General features: G+C 38.7%; 1 protein-coding gene across 1 annotated transcript in view; it reads right to left on the bottom strand.

Annotated features, from left to right (window-relative positions):
• MTTP (microsomal triglyceride transfer protein) overlaps positions 1-18,237 on the bottom strand; it is a 46,218-nt gene extending 27,981 nt beyond the window's left edge. The window contains exons 1-7 of the mRNA XM_014846073.3: positions 17,841-18,237; positions 11,846-12,033; positions 10,417-10,560; positions 4,629-4,736; positions 3,335-3,451; positions 2,891-3,030; positions 989-1,139 (exon numbers count right to left, since the gene is read on the bottom strand). Coding sequence (XP_014701559.2) covers positions 989-1,139; positions 2,891-3,030; positions 3,335-3,451; positions 4,629-4,736; positions 10,417-10,560; positions 11,846-12,033; positions 17,841-17,901 — 909 coding nt within the window. The 5' untranslated portion in view covers positions 17,902-18,237. The remainder of the gene's footprint in view (positions 1-988; positions 1,140-2,890; positions 3,031-3,334; positions 3,452-4,628; positions 4,737-10,416; positions 10,561-11,845; positions 12,034-17,840) is intronic.
• Between the last annotated feature and the right edge of the window lie 128 nt (positions 18,238-18,365).

The raw sequence follows: 18,365 nt of genomic DNA on the forward strand, positions 1-18,365 counted from the left end.
AGTCACCTTCCTAAACAATTTCCATCTCACGTGACATTAGAAAATTACACTGGAACATTAAATGATATATGGAAGAAAAAAACAAGTAAAAAATAAAATGAAGTTTGAGAATGATGATTTTCTGTTTCATTTTGGTTTTCCCTTAATTCAATTTTGATAAATTTGAGAAACTAGTAAGGAATTAGTGCCTTGTACTTTAAGCAAATTATGGTATTAGTTCTTGATCATTCTACTTCCCTGAACACCAATAAGACCCACGGGAAGAACATCTTCTGGTAGCTAAGAACAGAGCATGAAGCCAAGTGTTTGCTCTCTTGACAAGAGGTTAAGTATTATGAAATAATGGACCCGAAAGTCATTTCTGTGGCCATACATCACAACTGACTCATGCAATAAATGAAATTTCTCTTTGTTGTATTAAAAGTGTTGTAAGACAATTTGTACTTTGACTTGGGGACATGCTATCTCATTCTGGCTGTAACTATAGGGCAGTTTGGGGTATGGTAGAGAAGTCTTCCCTAACTTAGGCAGAGAGCTTGTATCCTTTTTTAGTCCTCACAGCAATACTCAGAACACTGAGCTCAGTAAAACATTTCACCTGTGGACACATCACTACTAAGTGGTAGAACTTTCTGGATTCGGATCACTGTGTGCGCTCTTGACACCATATGCTTCCCCCTAACTTCATTGGGCCCTTATTCCTCCTGCATTCTAGGTGCCACTTTTAAAAAGCTGCCCTTACATCATAACATTCTTGATTCGAGATGAGTGGATGGTAGTTATTTTTAGTTATTGTTATATTATTATTCATCATTGCAGGCGCATATTGTTAAGCTACTGCCATTCTAACTCAGTAACGGCTGGTGGTTCTTTATCAATTTTCTTCATAGAATTAACTGAAGCTTCCAGTGGAGACAACAGGAAAATAAAAATTTTAAGGCATGATTATTCCCATATTTGGCCACACAACGCAGTTCTTCACACTTACAGAAAGGCATCCTTTGCATTTACTCTGGAAGACCTGTCCCACAATGGGAAGGGCCACATACTTGGAATCAACTGCTTTAATTATGGCTGCAACCTGCTTTCCAGGCATCAGTCTCGGGCCTTCTTCAGTTGTCCTTAGCTCTAATTTCTGCCTGCATATAGAGGAAGAGAAATATCACATTAGCAGCCTTCTTTTAAGTGAACAAGCTACAGATTGCCATTCTTTTGGCAAATAGGATACTAATATATTCAAATTGTGTAAGTCCATGTCTTTCAAACTGCGGTATCTCCAGTGGTAACAAACCTCAAGATAATTATGAAATCTTTCTAGAGCAATAATTTTATTCAAAAATTTGAAAATGTAAGTCTGAATTTTCAAACTATTATGACAAGGTAATACAGGGGAAAAAATTTGCCTGGATGCTGAACAAGATATGCGATGTCACCTCTTTCAAATTTAGCCCGGCTTTCTGAAAACGATATCTTCAATACGACCATGTGTCACTTATTAACTAAGACAACTAGGAAATCTTATTTTCCAAAAATAGCCTCAATAATATTTTTCTCTGATATGCTCTTTTAGAACTTTGCCTGTCTCTCATCAGGAGGTAGTGTGTGCATCCCTTTTCTTGAAACTGGGCAGAACTCTGTGACTGCCCCGACTAATAGAGGACGGTGGAAGTGACACTATGCGACCTCTAAGGCTAAGTCATACATAGGAACTCAGCTCTCAGATGGCATGCTAGTAGTACAATTACCTGTGGAGACTTGAGCTGCCATGTAAGAGGTCTGGCTACCTGAAGCTGCCATGTTGAGAGGCATATGGAGATAAAGAGAGACGCATGAGGACCCGCAGTAGCTGAGTCTTCCCAGCCCAGGCACCAGATAGGTGAGGCAGCAACCTTTGAACGAGTGCAGCTCTAGGCAGTGACCGTTTGCTACTGCATAACAGATGCCAAGCAGGTCACGCCCAGCTGGGCCAAGGCAGGCCCCAGAATTATGAGAGAAAAAAAGAAAATGATTGTTCCTTTTTATACCGCTAAATCTGGGCTGGTTTGTTATACACCAACAGAAATCTGATGGACCCGATAAGCAATTAAAAATATTTAGTTTGTATGAAAACAGTATATATATAGTACAAAATAAACTGCAAAATTCTACTCCAGATGAGGCTTCAATAAAATTTCAAAGCATTTATAGTTTGAGGCACTTCTCCAAAGATTTTGCATCCATTCACCTCTGACGTTAGGGCTGCTTCGGAAGAAACATGTGCGAAGCAGTGGCATAAGGCCTATTACATTTAATGCTAGAAAATATTCGTTTCTGAATTAAAATCTAAAAATATCACCTACTCTTAGATTTAAAATTCCAGTTCTTAATCCTGTGAAATTTATTCTGACCAGAGAAATTTCCTCCAATTGAAGAAACAGGCTTGAATATTTGTGTTATAAATCACACCAAAAATTCTGTCACATTGCTTTACTATGGAACTTTTACGTGTTGCTTAACAACAGTAACAAAAAAAGTCTGGAGGGGAAAACGTGCGAATGCCACTACTTTTTTACCTGAACATTAAGATCATTTGACAGAGAAATTAGAAAATGAACTAGAATGAATCAAATAGTTTGTCTTTTTAAAATTTAAATTCTATTCAATAAACAATTGATTTTTAATGAAATTCTATTGAAAAATAGAACTTTTATCACGTGCCATATTATTGTAGATGACGTGAAAAATAAAGATGAGCAAGATAAAATCACTGTTTTCAAGGAGCTCATAGTCAAAACGAGGGAGCACAATACACAGACACATACACACACACAAATATGTATATATACACTTGTTTAAAAGCCAAGTACAATGGTATATCAAATAATAGAAAAGAAAATAAAAATTCTCTCACTTTGATACTATTTTCCCTGAAATGGTTTGTAGACTGTTCAGCCCAAAAGCATGTGTCTCTTCTGCAAGCATAGCTACAACAAAGCTGTCTTCTATCTTATAGGTAGTGACAGATGTAGCTTTTGAAGTGACACCCAAGACCTAAATAAATAAATAAATATTTATAAAAGTCACAAGTAATCTGCTTTTTATCTTTGAATCAAGTCAAATAACAAACTCTCTTTTAATCTTCAAAAGAGCTGCCCCTTCACACCCTCCCCCCATACCCAAACTTATGATATATTATAACAAATCTATTCATTTGATATATATGAAACTACACCCCAAACTAAACATTTTAAATATTTCAAAACTATATCGTTACCTTATTTTTCTATTATTTTAAATTTAATCTCTACAAAATGCGATTGTTTGAATCCCTCAAAGAAAGTGATATCTATCATACCTGATTTGGGGTTGTAAATCCAGACCTCTCTATTTTGCATGAATCCAAGGCCTTAATTTTTGTCACTTTGTCTTGATGAGCCTGGTAAGTCACTTTACAATCCCCAGAGATATCTACCTAAGAAGAAAAGTAAAAATACAATGTTGGGATTCTTGTATAGACCATTTGAGTCTTAGTGGGAAGTGGCTTGGAAATTGGGGTCCCTAATACACTGTTGGGAACTCCCTTTTGTCCAGGCTGACAAGATAGGAAGACAGGAGAACTCAGTGTTTCCTGCAGCATATAGACTCTTTTCTATCCTCTTTGGTTGAGTCTTTCTGGTGCCTTCTAATTGCCCCAAGAATAATAATAAAGGATTTCCTACTTCTCTTTAATATCTAATAAGAACTGGACAAACGGCTTGGTCATAACCAAAACCTCTGGGAGTTGACTTTTAATGCTGCATCTAGGCTATGTGTGTGTGTGTGCACATATTTTGACCAGCTGAATATAATGAGAAATTCTTAAAATCCTGTGGGATTAATTCAACTCATTATAAATGACATCAACAACTTGAGTGCAGGCAAATCTATCCCAATACAGACTCTGCTTAGCTTCTCTGAGCCTCCCCTTGGGCATCTGCCAGCACCACTTCAGCCTCTGTTCTAGCAAACTAACCAACAATTTCCTTGGCCTAGCCCTACCATCAGATTTTCTCACCCACTCATGGGTGGTTGAATTCAGACTAGGAAACTTGGACTCAGCTCTACCTTTGACTCCAGGTGTGATGCCAGGAGAGCCACTCAACTTCCCTAGTTTAACCTTAATTTCTTTGTCTGTAAAATGAAAGGGGTTGGTTTAGACCAGTGGTTCACCAAACTGACAACACATACAAATTGTGTGAGAAAACTGTTAAGATACAGATGCTCAGGTCCTCCGTCATCTATTGAATCAGAATCTGTGCAGAGCATCCAGAGAATCTACATTTTTATGAAGCTCCCTGTAGGACAGACATGCACAGTCATGTCACTGAAATGCTCCCCAAAGTTTTCTGCATCTCTAACATTTAGTCATTCGATAGGCCTCCTTAGTATAACCAATTCTATTTTCCTTTACCCTATATTTGAGTAATAAAATGTTGGGGTAAATGGCAATTTGTTTCATACGTAAATGAGATGACTACCTAACTCAACTTTTCTGAGCATTACCACAGTAGTAACTTTTTTACTGAATTTTTACAAAGAGAAATCCATATAAACAATTTTGGTAACTCCATTGACAAATAAGATTCTGGATCCTCAATACTAGTAAGTACCTCATTGGTGGTTCCAGAGCTTAACTGCATCTGAAATAGGCTAGCCAGGCCTCTCTTGAGATTTTCTATGGCCACTGGCTCATTTTGATATGAGTAGAACTCTTTGACCTAAGGGAGAAAAAGGACAAGCACAAATGAGGCAAAAATGCATCATTTATAAGATTTGGTTAAATAAGTGGCAGGAAGGGTCAGATTCTCACTCCTATCAATTCTAGGAGAAAGAAGTTTGTTACTCCAAAGCCGGGGTTTCTTTTTCTGTGAAAAGAAGCTATTTACATTCTAAGAAGCTAGACCATCAGAATATGGAATTTCAGGAGACTGATAAGGAAGGCTCTTAACGTGATGGACACAGCACAGGGAAGAGAAGAGAACATTGACGTAGGCTGGGATTTCTGTGAAAACAAGATTGCTCAAGGAAGAGAAATCAAGAGCATTCTCCTTGAACATGTCGACATGTTCTCTACCTGTAACCCTGCTTGAAACAAAAAACCCCCAAGGTTTACAACAACAGCAGAGACAGAGGTTCTTGGAAGAGAACAGCTATCACCACTCTTGAGACTCCTGAGATGGCACAGCCTCTATGTGATAAGGGCCAGATGTGGCCATAAAGTCCATGGACAAAATTCCACAGGGGTGACTTTCTTTGGCCCTCCAGAGCATTCGTGTTGGCCTTGGGTATAAGGAGATTCAGAGGTTGGAAGATTTGAGGCTGAGAATGCTATTACTGTCTGGCCAGCTTGAGTTCCCTTTAAGAAAGAAGGAAAAGGAAGTTGAAAAGAGGAGAGTGACTGTGATTTGGCTGCAATAATAAATGGCTTATCTTAGCTTTGCTTCATCCTTGATATTTATGGGCACAAGGGTGATAACAATGTCTCATACAATTCTGATAATGTTTAAGAAACAAGGACAAAAATACAAAGAGAATTTTCTGGAAAGCAGTCTGTCATTTTTCACCCTGTATTAACTCCAAACACTTCACACAATTTAGAAATAGAGGACGGATATAGCTTCCCTATAAAAATTCCCAAAGTCTATGATAATTTTAGCTGAACTTTTCTAACAGAAATATCCTGAATGCCTTCCTATTTATCTTTAAAATCAACCATGACTTCTCAAGCAAAACAGAAAGCTCAGTAATTATGCAATGAACTCCATTAATATCAATCTGAACAATTCAGCCTACATGAAAACTCTCTCATACCTTAGAAGAAGAGAATATTTTATTTGAATTATCCAAACAAGTGCCTGAATCTCTATTTCTATTTTCTACATATACTCTGCCTAGTGACAGATTTACTAGGTACTTTATTCGGCAATCAATTTTAGTTGTTTCACTGGACAAACCTATAAATGTTGGAATTGTGTTTGTCCAGGTTAAAAAGGAACTGGAATAGTGACCTCAGCGTCTGAAAATCCATGCTATCATATTCTCAAACAAATCACTGGCAATTTCTCAAATCCAAGGCTGAGTTTTTGATGTTCTATTTTGCAAACTGGGTCTTTCCTTTGAAAAATTACAGTGTAATTTCCTTTTCAAATATTTGGGAGTATGATATCTCCAGATATCATGACTATTAGAGGTTCATAACCAGATCCCTTGAGCCCAGATACAGCGAGAAGGGCTCACTCAGTGGCAATATACACATGCCTATGGCCTGCAACTCTTCTGGCCTGTCTTAAATACCTCAGAAAGCAAGAGGAGCCATTAAGCGGGAAAAATACTTGTACTATCATCAGTATCCTCAATTTCCTTCCAGGCTACAAAATGTAGCTGAACTACTCATAAAGTTTTACCTAAAATTTCAGGAAACCTAAAATTTCAGATTTCACCTTTGGACCGTGCATAAGGTTAAGCGCTCCTCTATTAGGGGCCCACTTCTATGGATCAAGTTTTGATCTTGACCGCTAGGTCCCTAAGAAAATGGTGTTAGATCCTTTTTTGTTCCTGGCAGTCTGAACAATGTAAACTGCGAGACAGAAAGAGAATGTTTTTTTCATTCCTTCTGTTAGTTTTCATTGTTTCCCTAGAAAGGTGGACAAGTCTCTTTTCCTTTGTATGACTGCTCGCTTTGGGGCCTAAAATTCTGTTCCTTTACTGCAGACCAATGAGATCCAAAATGAAGACAGCACTGGTATCCATATTAGCGAAATGTCAAAACTGTTAGAATTGGGCTGGCTTTAGATAATTAAAAAATTAATAAGTCAGAACTTTGCAGTTCAATTCACGTGGCTGTCACAGCAATAATTTAAATTCATTCTCTCTCAATAGGAGCTGAGTACGTTTTACCACGTTCAGGCTGTAAAGCTGATTACTTCATTCAGCTCTGAAATGAGCTTTGAACATTTCAGAGCACAGGACTCTTATCTACGTCCACAGTCCCCAGAGCGCCCCGGGAGCAGCAGCGGCTCAACCCAGTTACAGACTCGGCCTTTAACCCAGAGGAACCGAGCGCAGAGGGAGACGGGTGGGCTGTGGGGAAGGAGATGTGGTGCCTCTTCCAGCCAAATTCCGAGGGCCAAATTTCCCTTTGGAATCTGTAGGGATTATTAGTACTTTTCCCTTAGGAAAAAAATGCTTCTATAAATTCCCTTAATTTATACATTCTTTAAGGATAAGGTAAAGCAAAATTCCATTAAGTGGCCAAAAGCAAAAAGAAACAAAAAGAATCCCAGCAAACAGAGATTGGTCATTTGATTTGGTCTACTTAGCGGGAGCCACGTCTCTAAACGTATCTTTGACATGTGTCTAAGACAGAGCACAGCTAGGAAATGGCACACTGGAAACCAAGAAGGGAAGAAATACGTGGAGAATTAGAAGGCTCTCAAGGTATCACATTTCTTTTAGAGGTTCAGTGTGCACACAGGAGCCACACTGCGAGGTTCAGATAGCAAACCAATGCTTAGATATGACACAAAATAAAGGGCCAGCTCAGCAGCAAAGTGATGAATTTAATGGATACTGACTGGGAAAACTAGAAATGGAAAGCAGGTAATTATCCAGTTAACTGGATTAGCATTTCAGGTCAAAAAGGATCCATGCAGTAACTTGAGGCATCTTTTGCTTGTTGGTGTTAATCAACTTAACCAGAAAATGTCATATTCCCAATTTCAATTACGGTTTGTAGACAAAACTAGAGTCACACCCAAACACTTACATAGGGGAGATGAGTGGGCATGGGAAAAAAAGACGTGCAATAAATACGCATCTAAGTGTTTTAATGGGCTCTCCTTTATAATGCAAATATAGGAGCATAAAAAAGGGGCTCTGGAAGGACAAAAAAATACATGCTGATGAGCATCCTTGAAATCACAGAAATTCCAGAAAGTAAAACTTAATTTGAGCCTGGGGTAGAAAATACTCTTTAAGAAAATTGCCGATCAGCAGTTCAGTCTTTCCTTTCATAATTTTTCTCATAGTAAGCTGAAGTGATAGTTCAATAATGATCTTTCTAACAGTGATGTGGCTGAAAATTCCACGTGGCTTGTTAGCCTCCAGGGTCATGTCTTTTCCCACAAGTACTTTATTGTATAATTAAAAGATACCATACTGCACTTTAACCTGTGGCTACAGTAAACCATCATAAGTCATAGCTCCTCCAGAATTGGCACGTTGGAGTCACTGAAATAGTGATGTGGCAGCTCCCTGCCAGCCTTTAAACAGTGAGGGTACTGAGTCCTTTTGTGTGTGTAACAAAAGACTTTGTACTCAACTGCTGCCCAAGGAGCTAGAAAATGATTGGTTGTCACTAAGATTGTAAATGCAATTAATATCTCATGGGTTTAAGTGTCTTAGCACATTGGAAGGCCAGAGAAGAAAATAATAGTATTTCATGTTGTTAACAAAGTTGTGCTATATGAAAATCAAGTGAGTTAACAGATACAGTGAAGATTGAAACAGGAATACTACAAGTCAACCAAAGAGGCGGTATTTCCCCAAATACTTTCCAGCTAGAAGAGAGTATACATGGAAGGTTTCCAGCCTAGACTCTGAAATTAGACCTTCCCAGCTCCACCACCTGACAGTTGTGTGACCCTAGGCGAGTTTCTTTACTTCTCTTAACTTGGGTTTTCTCATCTAGTACAAGAGGATGATGAAGCGGCACCTTCTTCCTAGGGCTGTCATGAAGATGAAAGAGCTAACTCCTGTAATGCCTTCAGTCAGCCTCTGGGGCACAGAAAGTGCTCAGTACATTTTAGCTATCATTAAGCAAACAATAAGCAAAGCCTTTCTCAAAGTTCAACTCATTTGAGCCCCATATAACCTTATTTGTTCATTCCTTTAGTTTACAAACATTTGTTGAGTTCTCACTATGAGCAAGGCAGTAACATACAGAGATAAAGACACAATTGCTGCCCAAGAGAAGCTTACTCGAATGTGGATGGTGTGCAGATAAAGAGAGGGTTACAATACACTGTAATAAACCCAGGGGAGTATGGGTTTGGGAGAATGTTAGGAAGCTTCCTCGAACATCAGGTCAGTCAGTGCACGGTTCTTGGGGATTTAGGGAGGAAGGGAGTGGAAGGGCATGGAGGTGAGGGGGAGCGCCTGGAATACAAAGAGGAACAGGAATTTCTCTCTACCCATAACCTAACATGAACACACATGGCCAAAATGAAAGTAATAAGGGCCTTGAGTGAGCTGCAAAATGTTAAGAGGGTTCTAAAGAGGGATGGCTATTTCCTGATGGCTGGAGGGGTGTGAACTTTATGAAAGAAAAGGCTTGTGAGCAAAGCTGAAGCGTGGTATATTGACAAGTAGAGAAGGAAGAGAAGCGTTATTGAGGTGGTGATTCATATTTGATTGTAGGAGAGGTGACAACACAAGAATGCTTCTTGTGAGTCCTTTTTTAGCACTTTAGATAAAAATGTGCATTGTGATTAGCGATATATTGTCTGAAATTTATATTTAAAGGTTCTTTTTCATTTTTATTTTGAGTCTAGAGAAATTTTAGAAATTGTAAACTTTTAACTAATGATCTCTTTCTGTTTTTCTGCTTTAGTTACTAAAATTGAGCTTTCATCTTTACTGATACATTTTTATGCATGTCAATATAATATCTATACTCTTCATAAACCCACAAATATAATGCCTAATAATTCACTGATCACAATTGCTTCTCAATTTCAAAGATATTAAGCCCATTTTAACAGACTAGAATCAAATCATAAGTAATGCACACTTACAGAATTTTCTGAGCAAATTTCCAAATGAATATTATAGTATTCATTAATTACTTTATACATAAAATGCTTTTCAAAGTCATAGTGTTAAACTAATCTCTAAACGCTGTGTTAAAAATCAACTCTACCTTAGAAATGCTATGCCCTTTCAAAAGCTTCAATTTTATACTTTAGCCAGATATTGATATTCTCATAACAAGTTAATATCACTTATCTAAATTAGATCACTTCATTCTCATAATTTGTCTACTTTCCTAAATTTATCCAATCAGCTGTGACGACCTGTTGTGTTACAATATCTTTCTAATCCTTCATAATTTAATAAGAAATGCACCTTTTAATAACGCCTCTCATCAATAAACAAATACTTGATTCTACTATAAAGATTTTCATAAAAATAGAGAACATAAACGGCTAGAAAATGTGAGTTTAATGCCTTGATTTACTTCTGAAACATTTCATTTGCAACTTCTATTCATTAGTTCTTGAAAAAATTCCATTTACCATAAATGTAGTGACACCATGATCACCTCAAAGTAATCTCTACTGAAGGGAAGAAAAACCTGAATTTGGAGAAAAAAGGTGTGGAGCCCCCAGTCACTTTCACCTTTCCATGGATTAGATGAAGGAGCACAGGTCTTCGTAAAGCTTCCAGGTTCTCCTTTCCTATGATTTTGGGTGGACTTTTTCCTTTGAAAATGCTCTGCTCTCCTCTCTGCTGATTTACACTTTCAACATTTACGTCCTTCATCTGGAATAATGGAAAGAAACCTATTAGAAAACTTCCTATGCCTGTTTCCATCAGAGTCTTTTAGAAAATAAAATGGTAAAGCAATAAACAGAGCTGGCCATAATTTCGTCTGTTGTTTCTCAATTTATGATTCACAGGACCTACCCATTAACTTCAACAGAATGGAGAAGGTATTCAAAAATTAGGTAAAAATACTGATACTCAAAGAAATCTGTGACTTCAGGTTTACAATAATTGTGACTGGAAGATGGCTCTTTTATGCCACTGTCACTCTCCGCATTCGTTTTGAAGTGTTGCTGTCTGTCTGATCTCTTCACTTTCTGCACTTTTTGTTTAAAAGGAATCATGCCTCACTGCACTTTATCTGTATACACAAAATTAAAGATAGTCTGACTACTAAACAAGGAGGTATATAATGTTTTCTACAGAGTACTTTGCTGTTTTACTGAGAAATGGCTCGGAGAGGTGGCTGACGAAGTTTTGATCCAACTTAGAAAACACAACAGCTATTAGACATACAAAGAAGCAAAGATTCCTTGTTAGATGTATCGCAATGACACTTCATTATAAAGTATACCAGCAGCTGCTTAGTTACAAGCAAGCAAATGTTGGTTCTGTGTACCTGTTTCACACTAACGTGGACAACACCAACCGACTTTACTAAAGAAATCTATTGTCTTTAGGTCCTTGAAAAGCAAATATGGAATCACCATATATTAAAACTGGAATATGCCTCAGAGGCCATCTAATCTGACCTCCTTTCTCAACACATAAACCTGAGCAATCATAACCGACCGAACACTGCCATGCAGGCGAGCACTTGGTTCTTTCCTCAGGATGAGTAAACAATAGGTTTACTCCCTCACTGGTAATTCCATCTGTTACGTCAAGGAACTCAGAAAAATTGGGATGTCCCAATATATCTCCTCTTTCAGTTAGCACAGTCTCAATTGTTTTTTTCCATGACATGGATTCTAGACTGCTCACTCTCAGAACGTTTCCATTGGCTTCTAGTTTAATGTGCCTATTAACACAACATGTAGAACGGGACTTCATACTCTAGTTACTCCCCAGTATATGCCTTCTTTTGCCTGCTTCAACAATTTAGAAAGATCAGATCACTTTGATTCGAAAAACTTCAAAACTGTAGTCAACTCATTTTAGTGAGAGATAACAAACTAAACGGATATGAAACCGACCGCACAGAACAACTACTGTCAAATGGTACACTCCTTAAAGACTGCTGACATCTAAGCTTTGCGTCTCTCTGGTACAAACTGCCCACCGTGATTTGGATCAGTTGGTCATCATCACCATCAGGATTCCTCCACAGCAAGACAACGTCCACACTGGATGAAATTCGGTAGCCCACACTGTCTTGGAGGCTTCCTTTGTCCCGATCAAGAAAAACTTCAGTGGAGTACGTGAGTTTGTATAGTCGGTCATTATTTAATGAGAGACCAGTTGTGTGACCTGCACAAAGATAGTGACACAAGTTAAGTCTTACTTGTAAGGCCCCCGTTGGGCAGGGTGTGTGCTATCTTGTCATCAATGCGTTCCTCATCTAGCACAGTGGTGCCCAGTGGAAGCTTAGTAAACATTTGCTGAATGAAAGGTGGCTCTACTTCTCCATCTGCTAAAATCATATATAGAGGAGTTCACACACTCTCCAGTTCAGTTTAATCTAACCCAAAGACATGCAAAGCAGTAGGATCAAGTCTTTCCCAGAGAAGACTTGAAGTTTAGGGTCATACAAACTCTATTTGTATATTTTCTGTCTGTGGCTTTCAGGAGATAGTCAAAAAACATTTCGGTACACATTTTTCCACGGTGCTAACCAGGTTGCATTGCCTAGTTAACTATAAGAGTCAACCATAACTTTCTTTTCCCTCAGGAAATATGCATATGGGGGGAGGGACAGGAAAGGAGGTTGAGATGACTGGAACTAAAGTGAGGCAGCTGAGAAAGGAAGGAAAGCTACTTTGCAAGTCCAAAAAATTAAGAAAACCTCTGGCAAGTCTTTACCATCTACAGTCTTCATCACCTACTACAGCACTTATTGCCCAGAGGAAAAAATGGCCAAGACACATTGTCTGTAATAAAGTGTTCTAAATGTTTTTTGTGCATTAACTTATTTAATCTTTACAAAAACCTAACGGGGTAGGTACCATTGTTAGTCCCATTTTATAGACGAGGAAATCGAGGGGCACAGAGATTATACACTGTACCTGAGATTACTCAGACAGCTAGCGGCGGAGCCAGGATTTGAACCCAGGCTGCCAGCTCCAGAGACCATGCTCTTACCTGTATTGCACATATCTAAAGCTTTAGGCTGAACTCTGTTCCAATCCTAGGGAGTGATCTAGGAATTCATTCATTCACTCATTTACTCGACAAGGATGTGCTGAGAACCTGCTGCGTGGGGGGCACTTTCCCAGGCACTGGGGTTATACTATTTAACAAGCGGAGAACATATCTACCTTTGTGGAGTTTACATTTAAATGAGGAGGAGACGGGCAATAAAAAATAAGCATATAAGCAAATTATAAGTATGTCAGAAGTACTAATGAAAGAAAATGAAACAGGAAAGGGAAGGGGGATGCTGAGAAAAAGACCTTTGTGAGGAGGTAATATTCTTGGCAAAGGCTTTAGAACAGCCACATGAAGATCTGCAGGAAGAGCATCCCCCTCCACTCCAGCCCCCCACAGAGGGAACAGGAAGTGCAAAGGCCCTTGAGGTGGGCTTAGGCAGGTGTAATGGAAGAACAGCAGGGAAGCCAAAGAGGCTGGAACTGAGTAAGTGAAAGATGCAGTGGAAGATGAGGTCAGACGGGTACCTATGGGTGGCAGGGAGACCTGGGAGAACGTTTGCATAGGCTTAGAATGTGACTCTGAGTGAGATGGGAAACAACTGGAGAGTTTTTGGAGGTGAAGTCACAAGATCTGACAAACCTTCAAAGAAAGGGGATAAGGAGGCAAGAAATAGGAATCTAGAAAAGCCAGGAGAAGGAGGCCTGGGAGTGGTTATTCAGGCGTATACACACGAAAACAGACTGTGGCCAAGCGCCAAGGCAGGCAGAAGCTCAGGTGTGAGATGGGAAGGCAGGAAGTCAGGAAAAACCTCAGAGATGAAGTCTGTGACTCCCTCCAGTCTCGCCAACCTCCAACTGTTCTACATCTTAGCTGGAGGTAGTGTTGCAGGGTCAAACATTGGCTTCCTGGCCAGGAAAGATATTCTGGCCAGAGAGGCCTTCTTTTTACGACACCCACCAAATCCCACGTAGAGTATAAAGGAAATGCATGCTGTCTTATCTAATCTTCAGAGCAATTCTGAAAGGTAAGCGTTATACGACAGCTGAGAAAAGGTGACTCTGCATTCATCCCAACATAGCAGACAGCATGCAGAATTTGACATTTAAATTTACTGAGATCCAAGTTTTGTGGACTACATGAAGGTGTCTTTTGATTAAAATAAGTAACAAAAGTTTGTAGGAAGGTAGCCTTTCTTAAATTCTTAAATTCCAAAGCTTTTCATGTTGATCATTTTTTTCTTAGTTTTCCTTTACTGGTCAAAAGAATGTGAAAAAGGACAATATGTCATAGACCAGTCCTTGACGACGACTTGCACGTGATAAAGCACAGGAAAGACTGGGCCTTGCTCACCTAGAACTTGTTCCTACCTCTTTCAACAGGAGATAAAGCCTAAAGTGGTTCAAATAAGTGGATTGTGCTGTAGCGTGGGCCTTTTATCCTCTCCTCCTTGATAAATATTTCTCTTTTTAGGTTATTCAGAGATCTGGCAACATAGGGCAGTATTCATATTGTTGACTTAATTTCTAGAATGGCATTTTGTGGAAGTGATGTTGGTAAAACCAGAAGGGAAATTCACTTTAGCCCAAAAAGGAGTCGGTACCTCATCACTGTGCCTCTTCAAGTGCATTTAGAATTGTTAAAAGTAACAAAATTCTTAGTTTTGAACCTTCTTTTTTGAGGAAGATTAGCCCTGAGCTAACAGCTGCTGCCAATCTCCCCCTTTTTGCTCGAGAAGATTGGCCCTGAGCTAACATCTGTGCCCATCTTCCTCTATTTTATATGTGGGATGCCTGCCACAGCATGGGTTGATAAGTGGTGCCAGGTCCACACCCAGGATCTGAACAGGTGAAGCCCAGGCTGCCAAAGCAGAGCACATGAAGTTAACCACTATGCCACTGGGCCAGCCCCAGTTTTGAATCTTTTAAGAAATATCTTAAAATACTCATTTATCACACTTACATGCATACAACAGCACAGTTAATTTGCTTAAGCAAGAAAATAAAGTAGAGATAAATTAAAGGTGAGGTTTGAAGAGACATGCAATAGCGATAAAGATGACAGGCAATGGGATTTAGGATTCCAACAGAAAACTATAAGGCTGGAAGTAAAAGAGAAGAATGAAAGATAAGGAAAAACAAATTGGATGATGATTAACGAGAATGGACTGAAAAGTACAGGTAGGGCCAGGGGCTGAGAGAAAGACTGGAAGTGCAGGAGCAGTTCAGGACTGTAGAGGTGACAGGATTACATGGAAAGCTTATGTATGAATTATTGGAAGTAAAGTACAAAAAGGAAAGCTGAAGAAGGCATTGAAAATAGACCCATCATTACAAAATACGATTCAGAAAAAGTAGGGAAAACCTGAGTCTTTAGAATGTTCACACTCAGCATATCTCTTCTAAATAGACCCCTTCCATAGAAATCCTAACCCCTCCTCCATTCTCTTCACAGCCCAGCTGCACTCAACATCCACCCAGATCCGGGGATTTGCCAGTTACACTGATAATTAAATTTGAGATGAGTTTTGAGGTGATGCATAGGATCCCAAAACTTATAATGGCCTGATTTTAAAGTAATCTCTTCACAAGTTGTTTGCATATTAAATGTCAATCATTACAGAGGGAAAGGAACGTCAATTAAATCACTGTACTGCAATACAAGAGATTATCGCATCCAAGTAGAGAGAGACCTGCCGAGTCCTGTACCTTGTATTTGCGATATTTGGTAGAAGCAGCTGGTGCTATGAGGCTAATGGCACTGAGGCTTTGGGGCCCTCACTTCCCCAGGCTCCTTCCAAGACCTTGGAGGGGACTCTAGGAATGTGTACATATGCCATATCATTTTTTCAGTCACATTTGCAAAAGTAAGATATTTTTGTAATCTTTTCTCAAAGATGACCCCTAACTGCATAAGCTTCAGGGTCTAAAAATTTCAATTTGCCACTGAGCTTGCACACAACAAACTGCAGCTATCTGTCATGTTCTAAATCATATTTCTCTGTATGTCATTGTTATATGTGTGTGTACGTATGTGTGTGTATTTTTAAATCTTTATAAGTGCATGTATTTGAAAATATCAAGTTATTCAAGTTTCTCATTTATAGACCGGGGGAAAAAACACCACAATAACTACTATATCTCAAGTATTTGTCTCAAAATAATCATGACATTAGGTTTGATATTAATGGTATATAAATTGCTCATATTTCAAATACTCAACAGTTTATTTGACAGATAAAATAGTAAGCTGTCTATAAAAATTCTCAGTCAGGGGGCTGGCCCCGTGGCCGAGTGGTTAAGTTCGCGTGCTCCGCTGCAGGCGGCCCAGTGTTTCGTTTGTTCGAATCCTAGGCGCGGACATGGCACTGCTCATCAAACCACGCTGAGGCAGCATCCCACATGCCACAACTAGAAGGACCCACAATGAAGAATATACAACTATGTACTGGGGGGTGTTGGGGAGAAAAAGGAAAAAAAATAAAATCTTTAAAAAAAAAAATTCTCAGTCAGATATAATTTAGAAACCTTTACTTTTTTCTCATTAAAACTTTTTTCATCCAAGTAAGGACTGTATCTTTAAATGCTAAACATTTTAGAAACTAGAGAAAAATATTATTTTTAGTTCAAGAACCTAAAGTATGATTTGCTTAGATGAAACAATCTCTATTTAGCTCTCCATTTATTGTTCCAATAACAAAGATTTTCTTTTTTCTTCACGTGGAAATTTTCTACACAAAAAATCTTAAGACAGGGCTGGCCCAGTGGCATAGCGGTTAAATTCACGCACTCCGCTTTGGCGGCCTGGAGTTCACTGGTTCAGATCCTGGGCGCAGACCTACACACTGCTTATCAAGCCATGCTGTGGCAGGCGTCCCACATGCAAAATAGAGGGAGATGGGCATGGATGTTAGCTCAGGGCCAGTCTTCCTCAGCAAAAAGAGGAGGATTGGTGGCAGATGTTAGCTCAGGGCTAATCTTCCTCAAAAAGTATCTTAAGACAAACTTCATTTTTATGATCAAAAGCCACAGTTATCCCAAAAGGGTTTTAGAAGTTTACAAGTGAATTATTTTATATCAATTACTTTGAGTACACAGTTATTAAAATTGGACCCTATTGTGCTAAGTTAAGTGTTAGATCAATTGGTTTTGACATTGCAGCCTCTTAAGAGACTATAAAAAGTGAAAATTTTACAGGTGCAACATTTAGAAACCAAAAGAGTGTATAAACGAGCTGATTTAAAACAAGATTCCATATTAATACATTTCATACAGATTTTGAAACCATTACTCATAAAAAATTTGTTTTCTGTGAAAGGTATCAATTCATACGTGTTTTTTTAAATAAATTTCAACTTAAAATAGAAGCTATAACCAGCAACACTATTTTTCCAAAGATAATGTCTTCTTTCTTAAATCTATATCACGTAGTTTTATTTTCTGTTAATTCACCAAGATAATTCTATCACTTTTGAATGGTAATGGAATTAAATACACTCTTTACCATTTCATTCATAATTCTTTGGCAAATGGAAGGCCTTTTTCATTGCGTCTAATTCTTCTTGATGTCACATTGCTAAGCAACTAGAGGGAAATTTAGGAACTGGTTTTTTAAAAGCCTCTTTTACAATTCAAATGAAAGAGCTGCATTCAGTGAGTGACCAACAGCAGCAGGTAACAATAGTTGGCATCTTTTTGTTCCATTTAAAAAATAGACCGTGAATGAGAAAACGAAGCAAAAAGCACACCAGTCTGAGGGACTGAAACTAAAAGGAACCCCTGTTTTCTTAGTGTATGTAGGAATTTGATTTGGTTTTCCTTCCAACCCAGTCCTGTCTTCACAAACACTCCAAAGTTACATGGTTCTGAGGATGGTTTAGTTAGGAATTCTTTCACTATTCACACACACGCACACACATTTTTTCCCTCAAAGATTAAATTAAAATTTAGCAAAAGGCAACACAAACTTACCTTTAACAGAAGCTGAATATGAGGAAATGAAGCAGAGAAAAAGCACAGCAAGAAGAATCATATTGATTGGTTGCCCTCTTAACACAGCCGGTTCCCAGTGAGCAGTCACTGAGAAGTGGACTCTTTTGAAGGCAGCCAGGGAGTGACCCTCCTCAGAATCTGCATCAATAATGTTTATCTCGCTGGAAAGGTCAGATTCCAAACTCCAAAATCAGGACCTAAGTTCACCAAAGGGCTCCCTATTAATGATTAAACTTAGGTGGGCTGTAGTTTTCAGTCTCTCGCTCTTCTTATTTTTTATTTCTACTTATTTTACTCAACAAGTAAAAATTTTTAAAAACTTCACTTTTGAGAGCTGAACTAAACCAGTCTACCTTCTTATAACTTCAGAAATACTGAGGGACATTTGAGGAAAACTGGTGGTGATATTTTTCCGCTCAGTACGTAATCATCACCATGCCTATAACATTAAACGCCTGTCTTCACATTTTACCACTTTATGTGGGAGGGTGGTGAGGATTCTCA

The sequence above is a fragment of the Equus asinus genome, chromosome 3 (genome assembly GCF_041296235.1).
Source record: "Equus asinus isolate D_3611 breed Donkey chromosome 3, EquAss-T2T_v2, whole genome shotgun sequence".
Lineage (NCBI taxonomy): Eukaryota > Metazoa > Chordata > Mammalia > Perissodactyla > Equidae > Equus > Equus asinus.